This window comes from Primulina eburnea, chromosome 14 (genome assembly GCF_022965805.1).
Source record: "Primulina eburnea isolate SZY01 chromosome 14, ASM2296580v1, whole genome shotgun sequence".
In the NCBI taxonomy this organism is placed as follows: domain Eukaryota; kingdom Viridiplantae; phylum Streptophyta; class Magnoliopsida; order Lamiales; family Gesneriaceae; genus Primulina; species Primulina eburnea.
The window spans coordinates 5,087,911-5,105,113 of NC_133114.1; the positions used below are offsets into that span (position 1 = coordinate 5,087,911).

General features: G+C 35.1%; 3 protein-coding genes across 9 annotated transcripts; all 3 read left to right on the forward strand.

Moving 5' to 3' along the window:
• The first annotated feature begins 371 nt into the window (after window positions 1-371).
• On the forward strand, window positions 372-2,841 carry LOC140812020 (monooxygenase 2-like). 4 transcript variants are annotated; one of them, XM_073170191.1, is made up of 7 exons: window positions 372-410; window positions 681-750; window positions 923-1,069; window positions 1,193-1,246; window positions 1,334-1,499; window positions 1,590-1,818; window positions 2,171-2,840. In XM_073170191.1, exons 2-7 carry the CDS (start codon window positions 686-688, stop codon window positions 2,719-2,721), a joined length of 1,212 nt encoding a protein of 403 aa, XP_073026292.1. In that variant the 5' UTR covers window positions 372-410; window positions 681-685; the 3' UTR covers window positions 2,722-2,840. The 4 variants fall into 4 exon arrangements, with proteins under 4 accessions (XP_073026292.1, XP_073026291.1, XP_073026290.1 ...); XM_073170190.1 differs by having other exon boundaries at window positions 382-416; window positions 670-750; XM_073170189.1 differs by having other exon boundaries at window positions 401-416; window positions 655-750.
• A 1,175-nt stretch (window positions 2,842-4,016) lies between these two features.
• Window positions 4,017-8,828, forward strand: LOC140812265 (probable 26S proteasome non-ATPase regulatory subunit 3). Its single transcript, XM_073170494.1, has 9 exons — window positions 4,017-4,154; window positions 4,400-4,492; window positions 5,308-5,498; window positions 5,926-6,063; window positions 6,153-6,289; window positions 6,483-6,537; window positions 6,625-6,735; window positions 7,343-7,582; window positions 7,920-8,828. The coding sequence occupies exons 2-9, from the start codon at window positions 4,411-4,413 to the stop codon at window positions 8,430-8,432; spliced, it is 1,467 nt and encodes a 488-aa protein (XP_073026595.1). The 5' UTR covers window positions 4,017-4,154; window positions 4,400-4,410; the 3' UTR covers window positions 8,433-8,828.
• A 994-nt stretch (window positions 8,829-9,822) lies between these two features.
• LOC140812123 (probable ubiquitin-conjugating enzyme E2 23) lies at window positions 9,823-16,864 on the forward strand. Of its 4 annotated transcripts, XM_073170326.1 has the most exons (9): window positions 9,823-9,910; window positions 11,138-13,126; window positions 13,524-13,661; window positions 13,861-14,322; window positions 14,521-14,590; window positions 14,699-14,838; window positions 15,007-15,318; window positions 16,048-16,453; window positions 16,820-16,864. In XM_073170326.1, the coding sequence occupies exons 2-8, from the start codon at window positions 11,138-11,140 to the stop codon at window positions 16,297-16,299; spliced, it is 3,363 nt and encodes a 1,120-aa protein (XP_073026427.1). In that variant the 5' UTR covers window positions 9,823-9,910; the 3' UTR covers window positions 16,300-16,453; window positions 16,820-16,864. The 4 variants fall into 4 exon arrangements, with proteins under 4 accessions (XP_073026427.1, XP_073026428.1, XP_073026424.1 ...); XM_073170323.1 differs by lacking the exon at window positions 9,823-9,910 and having other exon boundaries at window positions 10,979-13,126; XM_073170325.1 differs by lacking the exon at window positions 9,823-9,910 and having other exon boundaries at window positions 10,979-13,126; window positions 16,048-16,864.
• The last annotated feature ends 339 nt before the right edge of the window (window positions 16,865-17,203 follow it).

Below are 17,203 nucleotides of genomic sequence, written 5' to 3' on the forward strand. Positions count from 1 at the left end.
AATTATTATAAATTCAAATATCTCTACTAATACCTTATCGGACGAATATGTTACATAAATATTATCCAATGCAATTTACCTATTAGCATAATTTACAGAGTATTAAATTTGATCGTAAGGTTTACCTAGTGTCACCCATGCATTACTGAGAAAGCCCATTGAGTAGGCCCGATTCCAGTCGTTTGCATTTCTTGAACACGTGATTTTTACAAATGGTTCGATACAACGATGAAACTTGGTTGGCTCAGGAGCAGACACATAAATATAATTTATTGACACATAAATATAATTTATTTAAATAATAATAAAGAAGCAAATTAGAGAAAAAAAATAAACAAATAATATAAAGTTTATTTATTTACACACCACCATCATTCAGCGGAGGTGAAACGGTGGTCATCTGGGCACAGGCAGAGGTACCCTTTATTTTCTTGAACTAGTTTTTATCACACACACAAATAAAAGCATTTAATTTCAAGATTGCGAGTGGTTTTTATCTAATAATTTCTGTGGGTTTTCATATAGATTGTGGTGTCTATTTTAATCTTCATTTTCTTATGTCTGCATGTTGTTATCGTATATGGGGCTAAAATTAAATTATATATCTGCCCATTATGATTTTTTATCAGGGTTTTTTTTGGGTTATGATATCAGTGAAAAAACATGTAGGATTTTGACAGAGATTATGGAGGGAATAGTGATCGTTGGTGCTGGAATAGCTGGCCTTGCGACGTCTTTAGGACTTCACAGGTACTTGTTGAGTTTGTATTTTTAACCATGGACTTGAGTTTCATCATTAAATTAGGTGAGTCTATCCTAAATCTTGCATCTTCTAGTTTTAGCAGAATATGAAATGTAGATTGGATGACAGCAAGTAGTATTTTTATCTGAATGAATTACTTTACGGATTCGGTTTTTGTAGGCTGGGGATTCGGAACTTGGTTTTGGAGTCAGCAGATGCATTGAGGGCCGAGGGGTACGCTCTGGCATTGTGGCCTAATGCTTGGAAGGCATTGGATGCCATTGGTGTCGGTGGCCTTCTTCGTCGACAACATAACCAGCTTGTTAGGTATAGAGACGTATAGTCGTGTTATATTTTTCATTATCTTCGATGGTTGATGAATGTGGCTTCTGCCCGCTTTTTTCCGAGCTTGTTAGCCTACCATATTCGTTATTGAACTATTTCTTGCAGTCTAGTGACCACTTCAGTTGTTTCCGGGCTGCCAACCGCAGAACTACCGTTTGGGTGAGTTTCAAATGGATGATCGTTTTCACTTTGCAAAAATTGTTTTCATCATGAGTTGGTTGGTAGTATGATGCATGGTACGTGCAGGGATGATCACGAAGTTCGTCGTATCGATAGGAAGGTCCTGATTGAAACGTTGAAGAGTGAACTTCCTGAAGGCACCATTAGGTACTCATCTAAACTGGTACATATCGAGGAGTCTGGTAACTTCAAGTTAGTTCATCTTGCTGATGGAATTGTTATTAAAACTAAGGTAATGGACCCAACTGAAGAAGTAGGAGAAGTCTTTGATGTTGTTTTTTTTCTGCAATTTATAGAGATATTTCATATTATTTTGCACAAGGTGTTGATTGGATGTGATGGAGTGAACTCAAAGGTGGCCAAATATCTAGGCTTGAAGAAGCCATCATTGGCGGGGCGAGCATCGATTAGGGGTCATGTAAAGTTTGAAGATGGCCATGGCTTCGAGCCAAAGTTTTTGCTGTTCTTCGGAAATGGCGCAAGATATGGTGTCACTCCATGTGATGATCATGGTGTCTACTGGTTTTTCACATACATTCCCTCTCCAGCAGGTTCACATTTTTCTTCCTAAGAAACAGGGGCTTAATCAGCCACAAGAGTAATGGAAAAGTCGAAAAACTTTTGAAGACAAAAAATATAATAATTTTTTAGAATACAAATATGGGAGAGGTTGATGGCCCCTTTCAAACGCCCTCTAATCCTGCTTAGAAAGTAGGTCTTGCATGCAGCACTAAGAGTGATTTGTTTTACAGACATTTGAAATTTTGCTTGGTTCTTATTCTTGTGAAGATTCATTCTTTTCTTGCTCCCAAAGTGCATGTGATTTGGGATCTTTATGCTCAATGTGCCAGTTACAATCCATGAACTAATGAAGTTACGTGGCTTTTACTAAATTTGGTGCAGACAGAGGCATGGAAGAAGATCCAGTTAAAATGAAACAATTCGTATCTTCCAAGCTTGGAAACATCCCTGATAAGATTCGAGCCGTTTTTGAAAGAACTGATCTAAACAATATGATATGGTCCCAGCTAAAATTCAGGGACCCATGGGAACTACTATGGGGAAATATCAGTAAAGACAACATTTGTGTGCTCGGTGACGCATTTCACCCCATGACACCAGACATAGGCCAAGGCGGTTGTTCTGCTCTAGAAGATGCTGTTGTTTTAGCCAGGAATTTAGTCGATGCTTTGACTCGGAAATCAAGCACTGGGATGCTCGAAAGCGGTGAGGAACTCGAGCACCGGATGATCGAAATTGGGTTGAAAAAGTATGCAAGAGAGAGGAGATGGAGGAGTGTAAAGCTTGTCAGTGCAGCTTATGTGGTAGGCTTTGTACAGCAGAGTGATGGGATTTTGTTGAGCTTTTTGAGAGAGAAGTTGTTTGCCAAATACTTGGGCGGAACTTTGTTTAGAATGTCTAAATTTGACTGTGGCAAGCTTGTGGATTCTTGATCAACTTCATGTCATTTACTTGCACTGTGTAATGCACTTTGTCGAAGAAACTGTAATATATTTCACATCGGTGAGTGGCAAATAAGTTTGACAAATGAAGTTCTGTTGAAAAATGTTGATATTTTAATAACACAACTCAATTAGAAATTCCAATTTCATGAGGTTGCAGCATACAAATTTTGTTTGTCAATTTTTTTTTTTTATAGTTATGATATTTAAAAAATTAAATATGACATGCAAGTAAGATTTTTTTAGTAGTGATGAAATGTAAAATTTTAAGCTATTTCTATTATACTAAATAAAAATATAATAAATAAAGCATGATTTTATGAAATAGTAGAACAAAATTATAAATGTTACAGCTACATTTGAATTTATATATTAACTATATCATTAAGTAATATATACAAAAAATCGTCATTTTAAATTGTAATATAAATTTTTTTTTGTTAATTTTTATAATTATAATACGATCTCAATTTAATAAAATATTTTTTATTTTTTATAATCATGATATTTCTCATTAACATCAATCAAATTTCAAATTAATAATAAAAGATTATACAATAGAACAACACAAGCACACCATGCACATGTAGTCTTTCACACACATATATATACTAGTTATTCTGCACACACAATACACATGTGTACAGTTTTTTTATCATTATCGATGAATTAAAGTGAAATTTGACAAATTATGGAGGGATTAAATTGATATTTGAATTGTTGAAATAAAAAAATAAAAAAAGTTTGTGTTGAAATTTATAAAAAAATAAAAAAACAAAAAACAAAAGCGTAATATTAATATTATATAAAGATAAAGTTGGAAGAAAAAGTTGGTGTACTTCTTAGGTAGTTTGTAAAATAGAATATATATATATATATATATATATTTATATATTTGTATATATATATGTACATTAGTTAATCTGTAAACGCGATGTGTATGTTTATAATTTTTTTATCATTATCGATGGACTAAAGTGAAATTTGACAAATTATGAAGGGACTAAATTGATATTTGAATTGATGAAATAAAAAAAATAAAAATATGTGTTGAATTTTTTTTTTAAAAAAACAAAAATGTAATATAATAAAATTTAGAATTGTTAAAAAATAAAAATAAAAATAAAAATTTGTATTGATTTTTTTTTAAAAAACAAAAAATAAAAATATAATATTAATATCATATATAAATAAAATCAACGTGTTCCCAATCAAAACGTTTTAGTTCCGGAATTTATTAATTAAATAAAAAAGAAAGAAAACATAACTGTTTTACTAAAACGCCCCGCACCCATACATCGGCCTTAGGCAAGCAGACCAACTTGTTTTTTTCTACAGCTTGCTTGGAGAAGAAGACCCCCCAAATCACTGAGCCAACACTTTAGGGTTTTAACTTCAATTTTCAGAAATTCGTTGAATCCGAGGTACGGATTCCTCTTATCTTCTTCTGTGTATGCATATTTGAACAAAATTTGACTTGTTTTTTTATTGAAATTGTTAATATTATTCAATGGCATGCATCGATTTAAAGCGATTGAAACCTTATATTCGCCCTTTATTATAGATCAAATCTTACCTCGAAAACTACTTTTTGTTTCAATGTTATCAAATCTGGTTTGCGTCAATTAATCTGAACAAACCGCGGATTAATTTTGCGTTTACTTCTCAGATTCGTAGAAAATGACTCAAGATATCGAGATGAAGGAACAGCGGCCCACCCCTTCAAATTCAATTTCCATCAATTCTTCCTCAGCTCTCCAGGGTATGTGTCTTTATTTGGGTGAACATGCTTGAGTTTTCTGTTGTGTGACCAATTAACCAACTAACAAAACTACTTGGAGTTTCATTGTGTTTTTTTAAGCCCTTTGGTTTTACAGTATTCTAGCGAAGTTGCAATGCTGTTAAACGGTTTGTGCCAAAAGCTCCAGCTTAACATCTAAGGCGTAGACATGTGCATTGGTAGAACATTATGCGAGAAGGGACATAATAAGCCGGCTTAATAAAATATGTGGAGTTTTCACTCCGAGGGACTTTTTCTTTTAGCTGCTTCTAGGAATGGGAAGACTCGCCTTTGCCCTTTGCTTCATTAATAAAAAACTTTCCCCGTGTTCACTCTAAAAAATTAGGGCAACTACTCCTGACTAGAGGGTGAAAATAAGAGAATCCTACCGTTGCGTTCCGAATGAAAGGAAAGAGCCAAGAAAGCACCTTTGTTTCAGTGGATTATTGTAATTAAGCTCACTTTGGTTGGAAACCGTAGCTTTCCTTCATTCTTTTATACAAGAAACATCATCGTTAATTCTAGTTTCTATTTTAAGCTTTAGCTATCACTTTTAGATCTTAGCTTGAAGATCTAAGTTGGTCTTGAATCTTTTATCCAACTTTGATACTAAGCTGAAAGCCTTAAACCATTTCTCCCAAAAGCTCAAGTTCATGGGAGCGGAGACGATCAATAGTTTTATGCTTTATTAGTACTCAACTACATTTAGAAATCTTTTTGAAAATTATATCTTAGTTTTAAATGAGTTTGCTTTTTTTTTTTTATTCCCCTTATTTTTCGGGTGTTGCTTCTTTTAGATTTGAAGGATATAGCATCTCTGGTTGAGACTGGGGCATACACCCGGGAGGTTCGAAGAATTGCAAGGGCAATTCGATCTACAATTCAGCTGCGGAAGAACCTAACGACTTCTGTTCTATCTGCATTTCTCATTTTTGTGCTAGTGCCAGGATCTGAGGTGCATTCACGATTGTCGTCCTACCTTCCCAAGGTGAGAAACAAGTTTTTACACCAACTTCCAAATAAATTTTGGAAATTTAAGTGCTTAAACTTATTTCAAAGAGAATGATTTCTCAATGTTATTGGTGGAATACATCATCAACAATTTATTGGTATCTTGTGAAATTGTGTACATCTGATTTTGGACGTTCAACTCTGTGTTTTTACAATTGCTCTGAGACATAGCTTCAAACCACAGACTTTATCTTGTTCTGGGTTATGGTACTACATTGACTGAGAAGGCGACGTCTTTTTGTATACCTTGAATAATTGAAGTGCATTTAAACTTGGTGACCAATTAGATTTGAGCAGCGGTTGGCATTTCATTCTGAGGTCGTTTGTCTCATCAAATTATACGGCATGTAAGATAAACTAGATATATTGTGTATAACTCTTATAAGTTTTGCTGAATGTTGTAGGAAGATGAAAATGATATGGAAGTTGATTCCGCTACATCTAGTGCTCAAGCTCCTGCAAAACACTCCTTACCAGAGATTGAGATTTATTGCTATTTACTTGTTTTGATATTTCTGATTGATCAGGAGAGATACAGTGAGGTATAGTTGTATGTTCAAATTACTGCAAGGTCATAACTAGATTGTCTTTGAGTGCGTACTAATATATTGATTATTCTTTGATACATTAGGCCAAGGCTTGTTCTTCTGCAAGCATTGCACGTCTAAAGAATCTTAATAGGAGAACTGTTGATGTCCTTGCATCCAGGCTCTATTTTTACTACAGTCTAAGCTATGAACTTACTGGCGATCTTGCTGAAATACGTGGGTATGCCTATGTTTTTACTCATTTGAATTGCTGGCATAGCTTTTGATACCCTAAATCTTTTTCTGATGCTCAGATACTGATACTTTGAAAGCCAAGAAACTGGGATGCTATGTATCTTCTTGTTTGTAACTTTAACTCTGTTAATTATGAACTGATGGTGTTATATCTGATAGAAATTCTCATATTTTTTCAGTAGTCTTCTTACTCTGCACCGAATTGCTACTTTGCGCCATGACGAGTTGGGTCAGGTTGGTGGTTGTTGAATCAGCAATTAAAATTGTTAACTTGGGTAGCGGTGTTCTTGTGAGTGATGATATAGTAATGGCATGATGCAGGAAACTCTTCTGAATCTGTTACTGAGGAATTACCTCCATTACAACTTATATGATCAAGCTGAAAAACTGAGATCAAAGGCTCCTCGGTTTGAAGCTCACTCAAATCAGCAGGCAACTCTAGAAACACAGCTCCAATCCCTGGATTGTTTTGTTTCTTTCTATAATTGCTTGAATATAAATTATCAATTAATACAATAATTGGTTTGACTAAGAGCCGAATATGGGGTGGAATATATTATTATTATTGATATAAAAAAAATGGAGATTGGAATGTTGTAAATTTAGTCCGGATTAAATTATTTTCATCTTAAATGACCTGTAACTCCTAGATTGTTGTCGATATCGCTTGAACTGTTAGCATGGAAAGAGATTGATAGACCAGATTAAACATCACGTCTATAAGAAATGGAAAAGGATATTGTAAATGGCTGTTTCAAACAGCTATATGTTGTGTACTAGAGATATCATCACGTTTTAATGAAGTCAAATTACGAATTTATGCATAGTTTGTGCTCCTACATGTTATTCTTGTACCAACATCACACTTTAACGTTGTAACTTTAGTGATTTTGTCTCTGATACCACACCATAAATGCAGCATTTCTACCTGTACTCAGATCTCGTTTTCTCTATACATGTGTCAAAAACATTTACTATTCCAGGGATAACTGTCGTCTCTGTCATCTGATTGTTCTAACTCTACCTGCATTCTCTTTAGTTCTGTCGGTACCTCTTCTACCTCGGAAAGATCAGGACAATTCAGTTGGAATACACCGATGCCAAAGAATCACTCCTGCAAGCTTCCAGGAAAGCACCTGCTTCTGCTCTTGGTTTCAGAGTTCAATGCAACAAGTGGGCTATAATTGTCCGCTTACTGCTTGGAGAGATTCCGGAAAGAACTGTTTTTATGCAGAAAGGGATGGAAAAAGCTCTGAGGCCTTACTTTGAGCTTACAAATGTGAGTATGATTCTATTAAAGTTCATGATAACCATTGACTATCATGAAGAATGAAGAGACACCGTCCATACCCAAATGAAAATGATGGTTTCATGAGGAAGCTGTCGAAGGCTTTCCACACATTTATTTGCATTTGTAGAAATCAGGAAGTTTTTAATTGTAAGCTTTAATTTTATTAGTTAATGGGCACTAATATTGTCGAGTCAAAACTTTCGTTTATCTATTTATATAAACAAATCCTGAATTTGTATTGGGCCAGGATAGTACTTTTTTTTGGTGGATTAGCATCCTCACACTCAAATCGTTTGGTACTGACTGATATTTTTGTGGGTTTCAGGCCGTTCGAATTGGAGATCTGGAGCTGTTCAAAACAGTTGCTGAAAAGTTCTCCAGTACCTTCAGCTCTGATCGAACTAACAATCTAATTGTCAGGCTACGCCACAATGTTATCAGGACTGGTTTACGCAACATCAGTATCTCATATTCCAAGATCTCACTTGCTGATGTTGCCAAGAAGTTAAGATTGGATTCGCCAAATCCTGTTGCTGATGCTGAAAGCATTGTATCCAAAGCAATTCGAGATGGTGCCATTGATGCCACATTGGACCATGCTAATGGATGGATGGTTTCAAAGGAGACAGGGGATATATACTCTACGAATGAGCCTCAAATTGCTTTCAACTCCAGAATTGCTTTCTGCCTGAATATGCATAATGAGGCAGTCCGTGCTCTTCGATTCCCACCTAATTCCCACAAGGAAAAGGAAACCGCGGAGAAGAGGAGAGAGAGACATCAGCAAGAGCAAGAACTTGCTAAACATATAGCTGAGGAGGACGATGACGAATTCTGATAAATGTTCTCTCTTATACTGTGCACAACTACCAAGTTCTCTTGCAAGCTGTTCCATTTTCTTTGATGGGTTGGGGGGTCTACCGAATTTTCCTAAGACATTTTGTTACGTATATCATACCGAGCTTCAAGACGTTGGATCGCCTCATTTAACTTTAAAGAATCCCCTTTATTCATAATTTATGCTATTATTATTTTTAACAATTCAACATTACTTCTAAATTTGCAATTTGATTCAACAGTAGATAGATTATTTCACTGGGAAGTTGTTCCTTTTCCTTCCCTGAGGTCTCAAGAAAAGCATTTTCCCTGCTTTGGTCGTCATAATTTGCTGCAAAACATTTATGTATTCCATTTTCAGACCATCGTTCTAATATATCCTCAAAACTCTGCCTTGATCTCTGAGGGTGTATTTTATACATAAAAATTTTAATTCTAATAATTATTTTTTCAAATTAAGGAAATTCTAAAGGTTAATGGTTAAATAAGATTCGAGGGCTTTCCCCACAAAAAAGGTATACACAACTCTTCACGTAAGAAATAAAGTAACAAAACTAATGTGGTTTAAAGTATTGTTTGGTTGAATAATAAGCATTAGTACCGTTTGGTTCGTGACATGAAACAAATAGTATGGAGATGTGTAATAATTTTTTAATAATAAAATATATAAAAATGATAGTTAATATAATGTTTGATTTGATTGATTAATTTGATTAAATTTGAGATAATCTGATATTATCGTTGTGTTTTTTTTGAAAATATTAATAAAATATTTATAATATTATTTATTAAGAATAATATTGTAATTTCAAACTATATCTATAATATATATTGGTTGATTGATAGGGTGAGATTAATAAGAGAGATGTTTAAAGAGGGGTAACCATATTATTAGTATCATACGTGAGAGATACATAATAATCAATATAATATGAAAGTGAAAAATAAGTATTATTAATTTATATAAAGAGAGAAAATATATCCTTTTTTGGCATATTTTTAATTCACATGATTTTGTTTATTTTCAAATCTATAATTATTTATTCTACGTCAATCAAATCATTAAATTTAAATTAATAAAATATCCTTAATAAATAATATTATTAATTATTAAAAGTACAAATATAATTTTATATTTTATTTCTCTCAAATTTAATTAATGAAACAAACTATTATTTATCAATAAATCAAACATTATATTAATTATAATTTTTACTTATTTTTTTGTTATATTAGATTATCAATTTATATATTATTATAATAATAAAAAAGAAAAAAAAAGTAAAGAAAGGTCGCCTTGGAAACAATTCTACGGTAGTGTAATGACAGAAAGGCCCATGGTAGCCTCTATATTAAGACCACGACCTTTAAACAATGATATGTATATTTTATTGTCTGGATCAAATATAATCGGAGGGAAGTGCCTCACATTCAATCAGCTGCCGTGTTTAGCTCGCTTGTTGCTCTCCGATTTCGAAGGTAATTGGTATTATTATTCTTCGCATTCCTTCGATTTGCGTTTGATTAAATTCCTTATGTATCTTGGCATTTTTTTATATTTGGTGATTCGTTTATTTGTTTCCGACGTTTTGTTGGATTTTTGGCGGACGAGTTGATATAAAGAATTGTTGTTTGATCTGGTTTTTGTGCATTTTATTTGTTAACTCATCCTTTAGCTGTACGAGTTTTTAAAAGATGTTGGGTTTGAGCTTGCGTCTGGGTTCTTCGTTATTTATTACTTCTTTGGTTTTTCTTTTTCCTTTTCTTATAATCTGGATTCTTAAATTTCAGTTTCTCATTATTTTAGCTTCATTCTTATAATGAAAAATTGAAGCTTCCGCAGTGGCGAAGATGGTAAATGTTTAGAATTGAGATACCGGTTATTGTGGAGCATGGTTTTCAAGATGAGGTCTTAAAGAACTCAAATTAGTCCATTATCCATGGCCCCCCAGGTGTTGGTATTTTATAGGAGAAGGGAATTATCTGCTGCTCACGAAAACAATAGCATTGTACAAAGTAGTCTCATAATTGTTTCTGAAGGCTTGACATTTGGAAAATATATTGCAGATTAAGAAGTTTTTACTTTCACTAGCTTCTTATTCTCTAGTCTTGAATTAAGGAGTATGCTAATTCAATTTTTTTTGTAGAACTATTAATTTGACTTTTGGTGTCATGCGCGGAGTATGCATTGAAATTTCTGATTTGTTGTATGGTTATCTCTTTTACAGACTTGCCTTGTTAACTTGTTTTCTTTGGTGCTTCTCAATTTATTAAAATATTCTCCAATCATATAGAAAGGTTATCCGACGTATGCATGAAGTTCCTGTAAGTGCTTTTGGAATTGAATTTGCATTGAGATACGAGATTGGGTTATGTATAATTGGACCAATCGAGCAAATGTGACTGTCATCTTCCTTCTACAAACTTAGCATATTTTAAACCTGTTGAAAATCCATTAATGATTATGAATGATTACAAGAAATAACCTGAATATGGGGACTACGATCTTCCACATTTCGTTATGAGATATTTTTTTCTTTAGTGAAGGGGATGAGTGTGGCATGATCCGATTATCCTGATTGAGATGTTAAATAGAACATCTATCCGCGTATTAAAAATAGAGCAGTTAAAATATGGATATTGTGGGCGTATGTCTATATTAGGTACGGATTGCATGCCTTCATGAATGTCTTTATTGTTTGTCAGATGGAATCTCAGCGGAGTCCTGATCCTAATGAACCTACCACTACTACAGAGGACGCCACCATTAAACAATGTTATTCAACATGTGGATCAAATAGAGATCCCGACTTGAGCTATGCAAATATATCAGGCGAGGTTCTAAGGAACTTGCAGAATGTTTCATACATTTATCGGCATGATGTTGTGAGTAGCAAAATTAACAGTAAGATTGGTATTGTGACTGAAGTTGCTGGTGATTCAGATACCGATAGCATTGTAACAGATGATGATGATGAAGAGGATGAAGATGAAAGAGATGATGAAGCTGGCTCTAAAGAGGAGTGTTATGAGGAAAGAAACAAAAATTCGGATGAAAATTCTACTGGAAAATTTGGTGATAATGACTCTAAGCACGGAACCCTCTCAGTAGACCAAGTTAGAGTGCTTTGGTTGGAGGAATCTGAAACAAAAGAAAGTACTAATGACGTGGCAGTTATTGATAGAGGATTTTTACAAGGGGATTATGTTGCTGCTACTTCAGATCCAACTGGTCAAATCGGGATTGTGGTTGATATCAGTACTACCGTTGATTTATTAATGCATGATGGATCTGTATTGAAAGATCAGTCATCCAGGGACCTTAAACGCATTAGAGAATTCACCGTAGGCGACCATGTTGTCCTTGGGCCCTGGTTGGGTAGAATTGAAGATGTTTCTGATAATGTGACTGTTCTATTTGATGATGGTTCTATCTGCAAGGTCATGAATGCTGACCCATTGCGCCTCAAACCAGCTGGAAAGAACATCCTAGAAGATGGACATTTTCCATATTATCCCGGCCAACACGTGAAGGCAAGCTCGTCATCAGTTTTCAAAAATTCTAGGTGGCTATCTGGATTGTGGAAAGCTAATAGGTTGGAAGGCACAGTGACCAAAGTAGCTGTAGGATCAGTGTTCATTTTCTGGATTGCTTCTGCTGGGTATGGGCCTGATTCTGATAACACTCCAGATGAAGAGCAGAGTCCTAAGAACTTAAAACTGCTGTCTTGTTTTGCACATACAATTTGGCAGTTGGGTGATTGGTGCCTCCTTCCATTGGCCGTGGAGTTCTCACTTACACTATTGGACAAGGAACAATCAAAATCAGAAGCTCAGGATTTTGTGAAATATGAACAGGAATCAGCTGAAACAGGCGACAAGTCTGATGCAGAAATGGCCACTAATGTGGAATTAACTGGGAATGTTGTACTCATGCAGCATGATTCAGAGGCTTTATTTAACAAAAACATAAAATCATCAGAGAACAGTTCCCTTGCAGGATCCAGTTTATGCAGTTCGGTGACACCTTCAAAGGAAGCTGTGCATGAAACTTGGCCCCTTCACCGTAAAAAGATTCGTAAAGTTGTAGTTAGGAAGGACAAGAAAGCCCGGAAGAAGGTAGAAAATTTTGAAAGAGCCCTTTTAATTGTCAATACCAAGACAAAAGTTGATGTTGCATGGCAGGATGGAACAATAAAATTGGGCATGGATTCCACATCCTTGATTCCCATTGATAGTCTTGGGGATCATGAATTTGTTGCTGAGCAGTATGTGGTGGAGAAAGCTGCTGATGACAGTAATGATGGCACTGAGATCCGACGTGTCGGGGTTGTTAAAAGTGTAAATGCAAAAGAACGGACATCTTGTGTCAGATGGTTGAAGCCTGTACTGAGGGCAGAGGACCCCAGAGAATTTGACAGAGAGGAAGTGGTAAGTGTTTATGAGCTGGAGGGCCATCCAGATTATGATTATTGTTATGGAGATGTAGTTGTTCGGCTTTCATCAGTAACTTTTCCTACCAAAACTTTTATTGAAGACAGTTCACTTAATAGTTCACATGAGTCAAAGCATGACGAGGGAAACTCTGCTCATGACATGTCTTCGGAATTTTCGGATCTCTCTTGGGTTGGGAACATCACTGGGCTGAAAGACGGTGACATAGAAGTCACATGGGCTGATGGGATGATATCCTCGGTAAATTTTCTGCATGCCTCACGAATTATAATCACTTTGTTTAGTTTTTACTGTTAATCTTGTTCTGGTCATTTGACTCTTCAATTGATTGAAAGCTTTAGTTTCACTCCTGAGTTCTTATGTCCTACTTTCTTCTATTTTTTGTATTACTTGGTTCACTGATTTTTTTTTTTTGAGGAATGTTAACTGATTTTCAATTATTAAGAAGTTGGTAAATATGAATATCATATTTTTGGAATAAATGTGAGTATTATTTACCGACTCAGTAATTGCTATTCTTTTATTTTTGTCCATGCAAAGTGGTCAAGTTTGATACAGCAGTTGTTTGAACCTTCAAGAGAGAAACTGTTGAAGATGATAATCCTCATTGACAGTTGAATCTATGATGTTGTATCAGGTTGGTCCCCATGAAATATATGTTGTTGGTCGTGATGATGATGAATCTATTGCAGCTGCAAGTGGTGCTAGCGATGATGCTGCCAGCTGGGAAACTGTTGAAGATGATAACATTGAGAGTATTGATGATGACAAGGAGGTAACGGTGGCTAGAGCAGTTAAATTGTTGTCGTTGGTTAATTTCATTTATCACTCCCATTTGCCACATCCTTTGTTAGCATTTTTTAATTGTCACTCTTAAGGTATATGATTTATCAGTTGGTCAGGAGTCTCTCTATTTATGTTGAAATTTACCTAAATTTCTTTTGATAAAATGAATGAACTGCACGTGATATCAGGATCCCATGTCGGACAATTCTAGTGACGTCGAACCTGATATTGAAGATAGCAACTTGGCGGCAGAAAATTCTGGAAAGAATGGTGTGCTCTCATTTCCCCTTGCTGCTCTTGGTTTTGTGACCAGAATAGCCTCTGGAATATTTTCAAGGGGACGAAAGGATTCTGATTCGATGGAGTTAAATATCAAAAGTGAAGATGATTTTCATTTAGATGGATTGACTTCGAATAAGGATCCTTGTAATGGATCAAGCTCTCAAAAACTTAATGATATAGAGGATAAACATTCGAAGCTAAGCATTGATAGTAAGGGTGAGGAGCACAATGCTAAGGCATCTGATTTATTAGAAGTTGCGGAAACACTATGCCACTTAAAATTGACAGAATCAAATGTTTCATTATTCAAAGGCTTTGATATTGTCACAGATCCTTTTGACCACTACTTCTCTGGTGCACCGGCGCAGGTTAGTTATCAATCAATTACCACGACGACAGCTTGAAAGCTATTTATGATGAATCATCAGATTGAGAAATTATTTATGTGACTAATATGAGCCTCACGTCCTTGACTTCTTTTCTCAGTCTTTTATTTACCAACTTATGGTGCTTCCTTAGTTCTATCAGGGTTTGTGCTCAGCTGATCCCTGCTATCCAATATACAGAATAGTGTTGCAAGGAAATGGCTCAAGAAAGTGCAACAAGACTGGAATATTCTTCAAAATAACCTACCAGGTATGCTTCCGATGGTTTCCTATTGCTCTGGACATTTTTTAAAAACTCTTATCATCACGTGGAAATGATTTTACACGCTATCTTAAAATTTACAAGATTGATAAACAGAGGGAATATATGTACGTGCCTATGAAGATAGAATGGATCTTTTGAGGGCAGTCATAGTTGGAGCATATGGGACGCCTTACCAAGATGGCCTTTTCTTCTTTGATTTTCAACTTCCACCAGAATATCCTGATGTTCCGCCTGTAAGAAACCTATGCATTGCCATTCCGGGTCCATCATTCATTTAAAGCTGGAAAGTTCTACTTTTTTTTCGCATCTTATTCTTTGCCTCCTTGTTGCACCGAACTACTGTAATTTATCTTTGCTGGTTTTGCTCTGTGACATTCAGCTACCAATTTTCATGTCTGTAGTCTGCATATTATTATTCTGGAGGATGGCGAATAAATCCAAATTTGTACGAGGAGGGAAAAGTTTGCCTCAGTCTTCTGAATACCTGGACAGGTAGAGGAAATGAGGTCTGGCATCCTTCAACGTCGAGCATTCTTCAAGTATTAGTTTCTCTTCAGGGACTTGTGCTAAATTCGAAGCCATATTTCAACGAGGCTGGATATGACAAACAAGTCGGGACAGCTGAAGGGGAGAAAAATTCATTGTCTTACAATGAGAATACATTTCTATTGAACTGTAAGACCATGATGTATCTGATACGAAAGCCCCCAAAGGTGATTGACGCAAAATTTTTTACTTTTCGACTTCTATAGTTGTTAAAACATTATGTTTTACCAAAAGGAATATATGATGGATCCGTTCTGAAAACTAACCAAATCAGTATTTTAGAACAGTTTTTTGATGATTGGTATATTATGTTAAATGTCTCACGTCGGTTGGATTAAGTCTTTGAGAGTTGTATGTATGGACTTGGACAAACTTCACATGGAGTTAGTTTTTGGGTTTGAGTCATGTCCAATTCTCAATCTTAACATGATAATATGATATCAAAGCCAAGATTCATCATTATATATTAGACTGTCTTATAAGCCATCTGATAATGTCTTGTAAACTTCACGTTCCAGTTGTTCATTCTTAGACGTGAGGAGAGGTATTAAATATACGAGATGATTGAGACTTGAACATAATTCAACTTCAAAAGCTAGCTCAAGGGGTGAGGATTGTCTATATCCATATGTACAACTCCAAAAGGCTTAATCTAGTCGATGTGAGATATTTAATATATTGTTTATTAACTGTTGTAAATAACCACTTACGTATAGCGTTCAGCGTAAAACATTTTTGTGCTTTTATCATCCCATTATTTTCTCATCTGCTGCATCATAAAATGTTAGCAGTTTCTATTAATTGGACGATCTGGCTAGCGCATTTTTTTTTTTATCACGAACAGTGACGTGCTGTAGTCATCCTTGTTAGATGTTGATTTTCCACGAGTTTTGCAGGACTTTGAAGGCCTGGTTTTTGAGCACTTCAGGAAGCGCGGGTACTACATTCTAAAGGCCTGTGACGCATATATGAAAGGACACCTCATTGGCTCACTCACAAGGGACGCTTCTGTATCTAGTGATAGTAATTCTAACTTGAATTCAATCGGTTTCAAGCTAATGCTTGCTAAAGTTGTACCGAAACTTTTCAATGCATTGACTGGAGTTGGCGCCAAATGTCAGGAATTTAAGCATCTCCAACCCTCGTAGCAGTAATCTGAGAGGACAATTCAGCCATAATAACCCATCCTCAACACACCTCTTGATTTTATTTCGGTTGGTTAAAGCGCCGCAGTCTTGAAGTGGAGGCGGCGGAAACTTCAAAGAATAGAGACGTGCTTCCATACTGGGACAGAAACACTAGGTATTCATAATCCGCCAAATGATTTACAGTTATTTTACCAAAAGATTGATTTGTCACATATATGTTTAGCAGTCAGGTTAGAAAATTTTGATACTAGAAACCGGCAGGCCATTTGTTGCCTGTTTATATATATTATTTCCTTTTCTTTTTTGTTTTTGTTGTTTTGAACTTTTGCTTTGCATTGCCCCCTAATCTGGGAATTTAATGTATTCCTTCAACTATTGGTCTTCTTTTTGGTCCACAATTTATGGATGAAGTTTTACTGATGTATTAGTTCTTCGTTTTATTTATTTATTTTTAATAATCCCATAACTTTACGGCACTCTGTTACCAGAAATATAACATTCTTGGGTGTATCTTCCATAGGTACACACACAAGTACACCAAACTGCAGTGTTGGATATCACCTTGACTGAGGTTGGTTTCAAGGGGACTTGATGAGTTGTAGAGAGGGGTGACCAAGAAGGTGGACTTGAGGGAACTGAAAAAAGTTGGTTAGGTTAAAAGCATAAATAAAAAATTCAAATTAAACCGATTTCATATATATAAAATTATATAATTTTTGTCAATAATTTACCTTACCATGATGTTTTTATTTATATAAACTTGATTTGTCGTAATTAATTTAATTTTTAATCTATTTATTTTTCTTTACTATTTTTCAAGAGATTTTCGTCGATATTAGATTATTAGTTATGACTTATGAGGGCTCTTAGAAGCTAAATTAAACCATTGTGGATTTCTTTTATG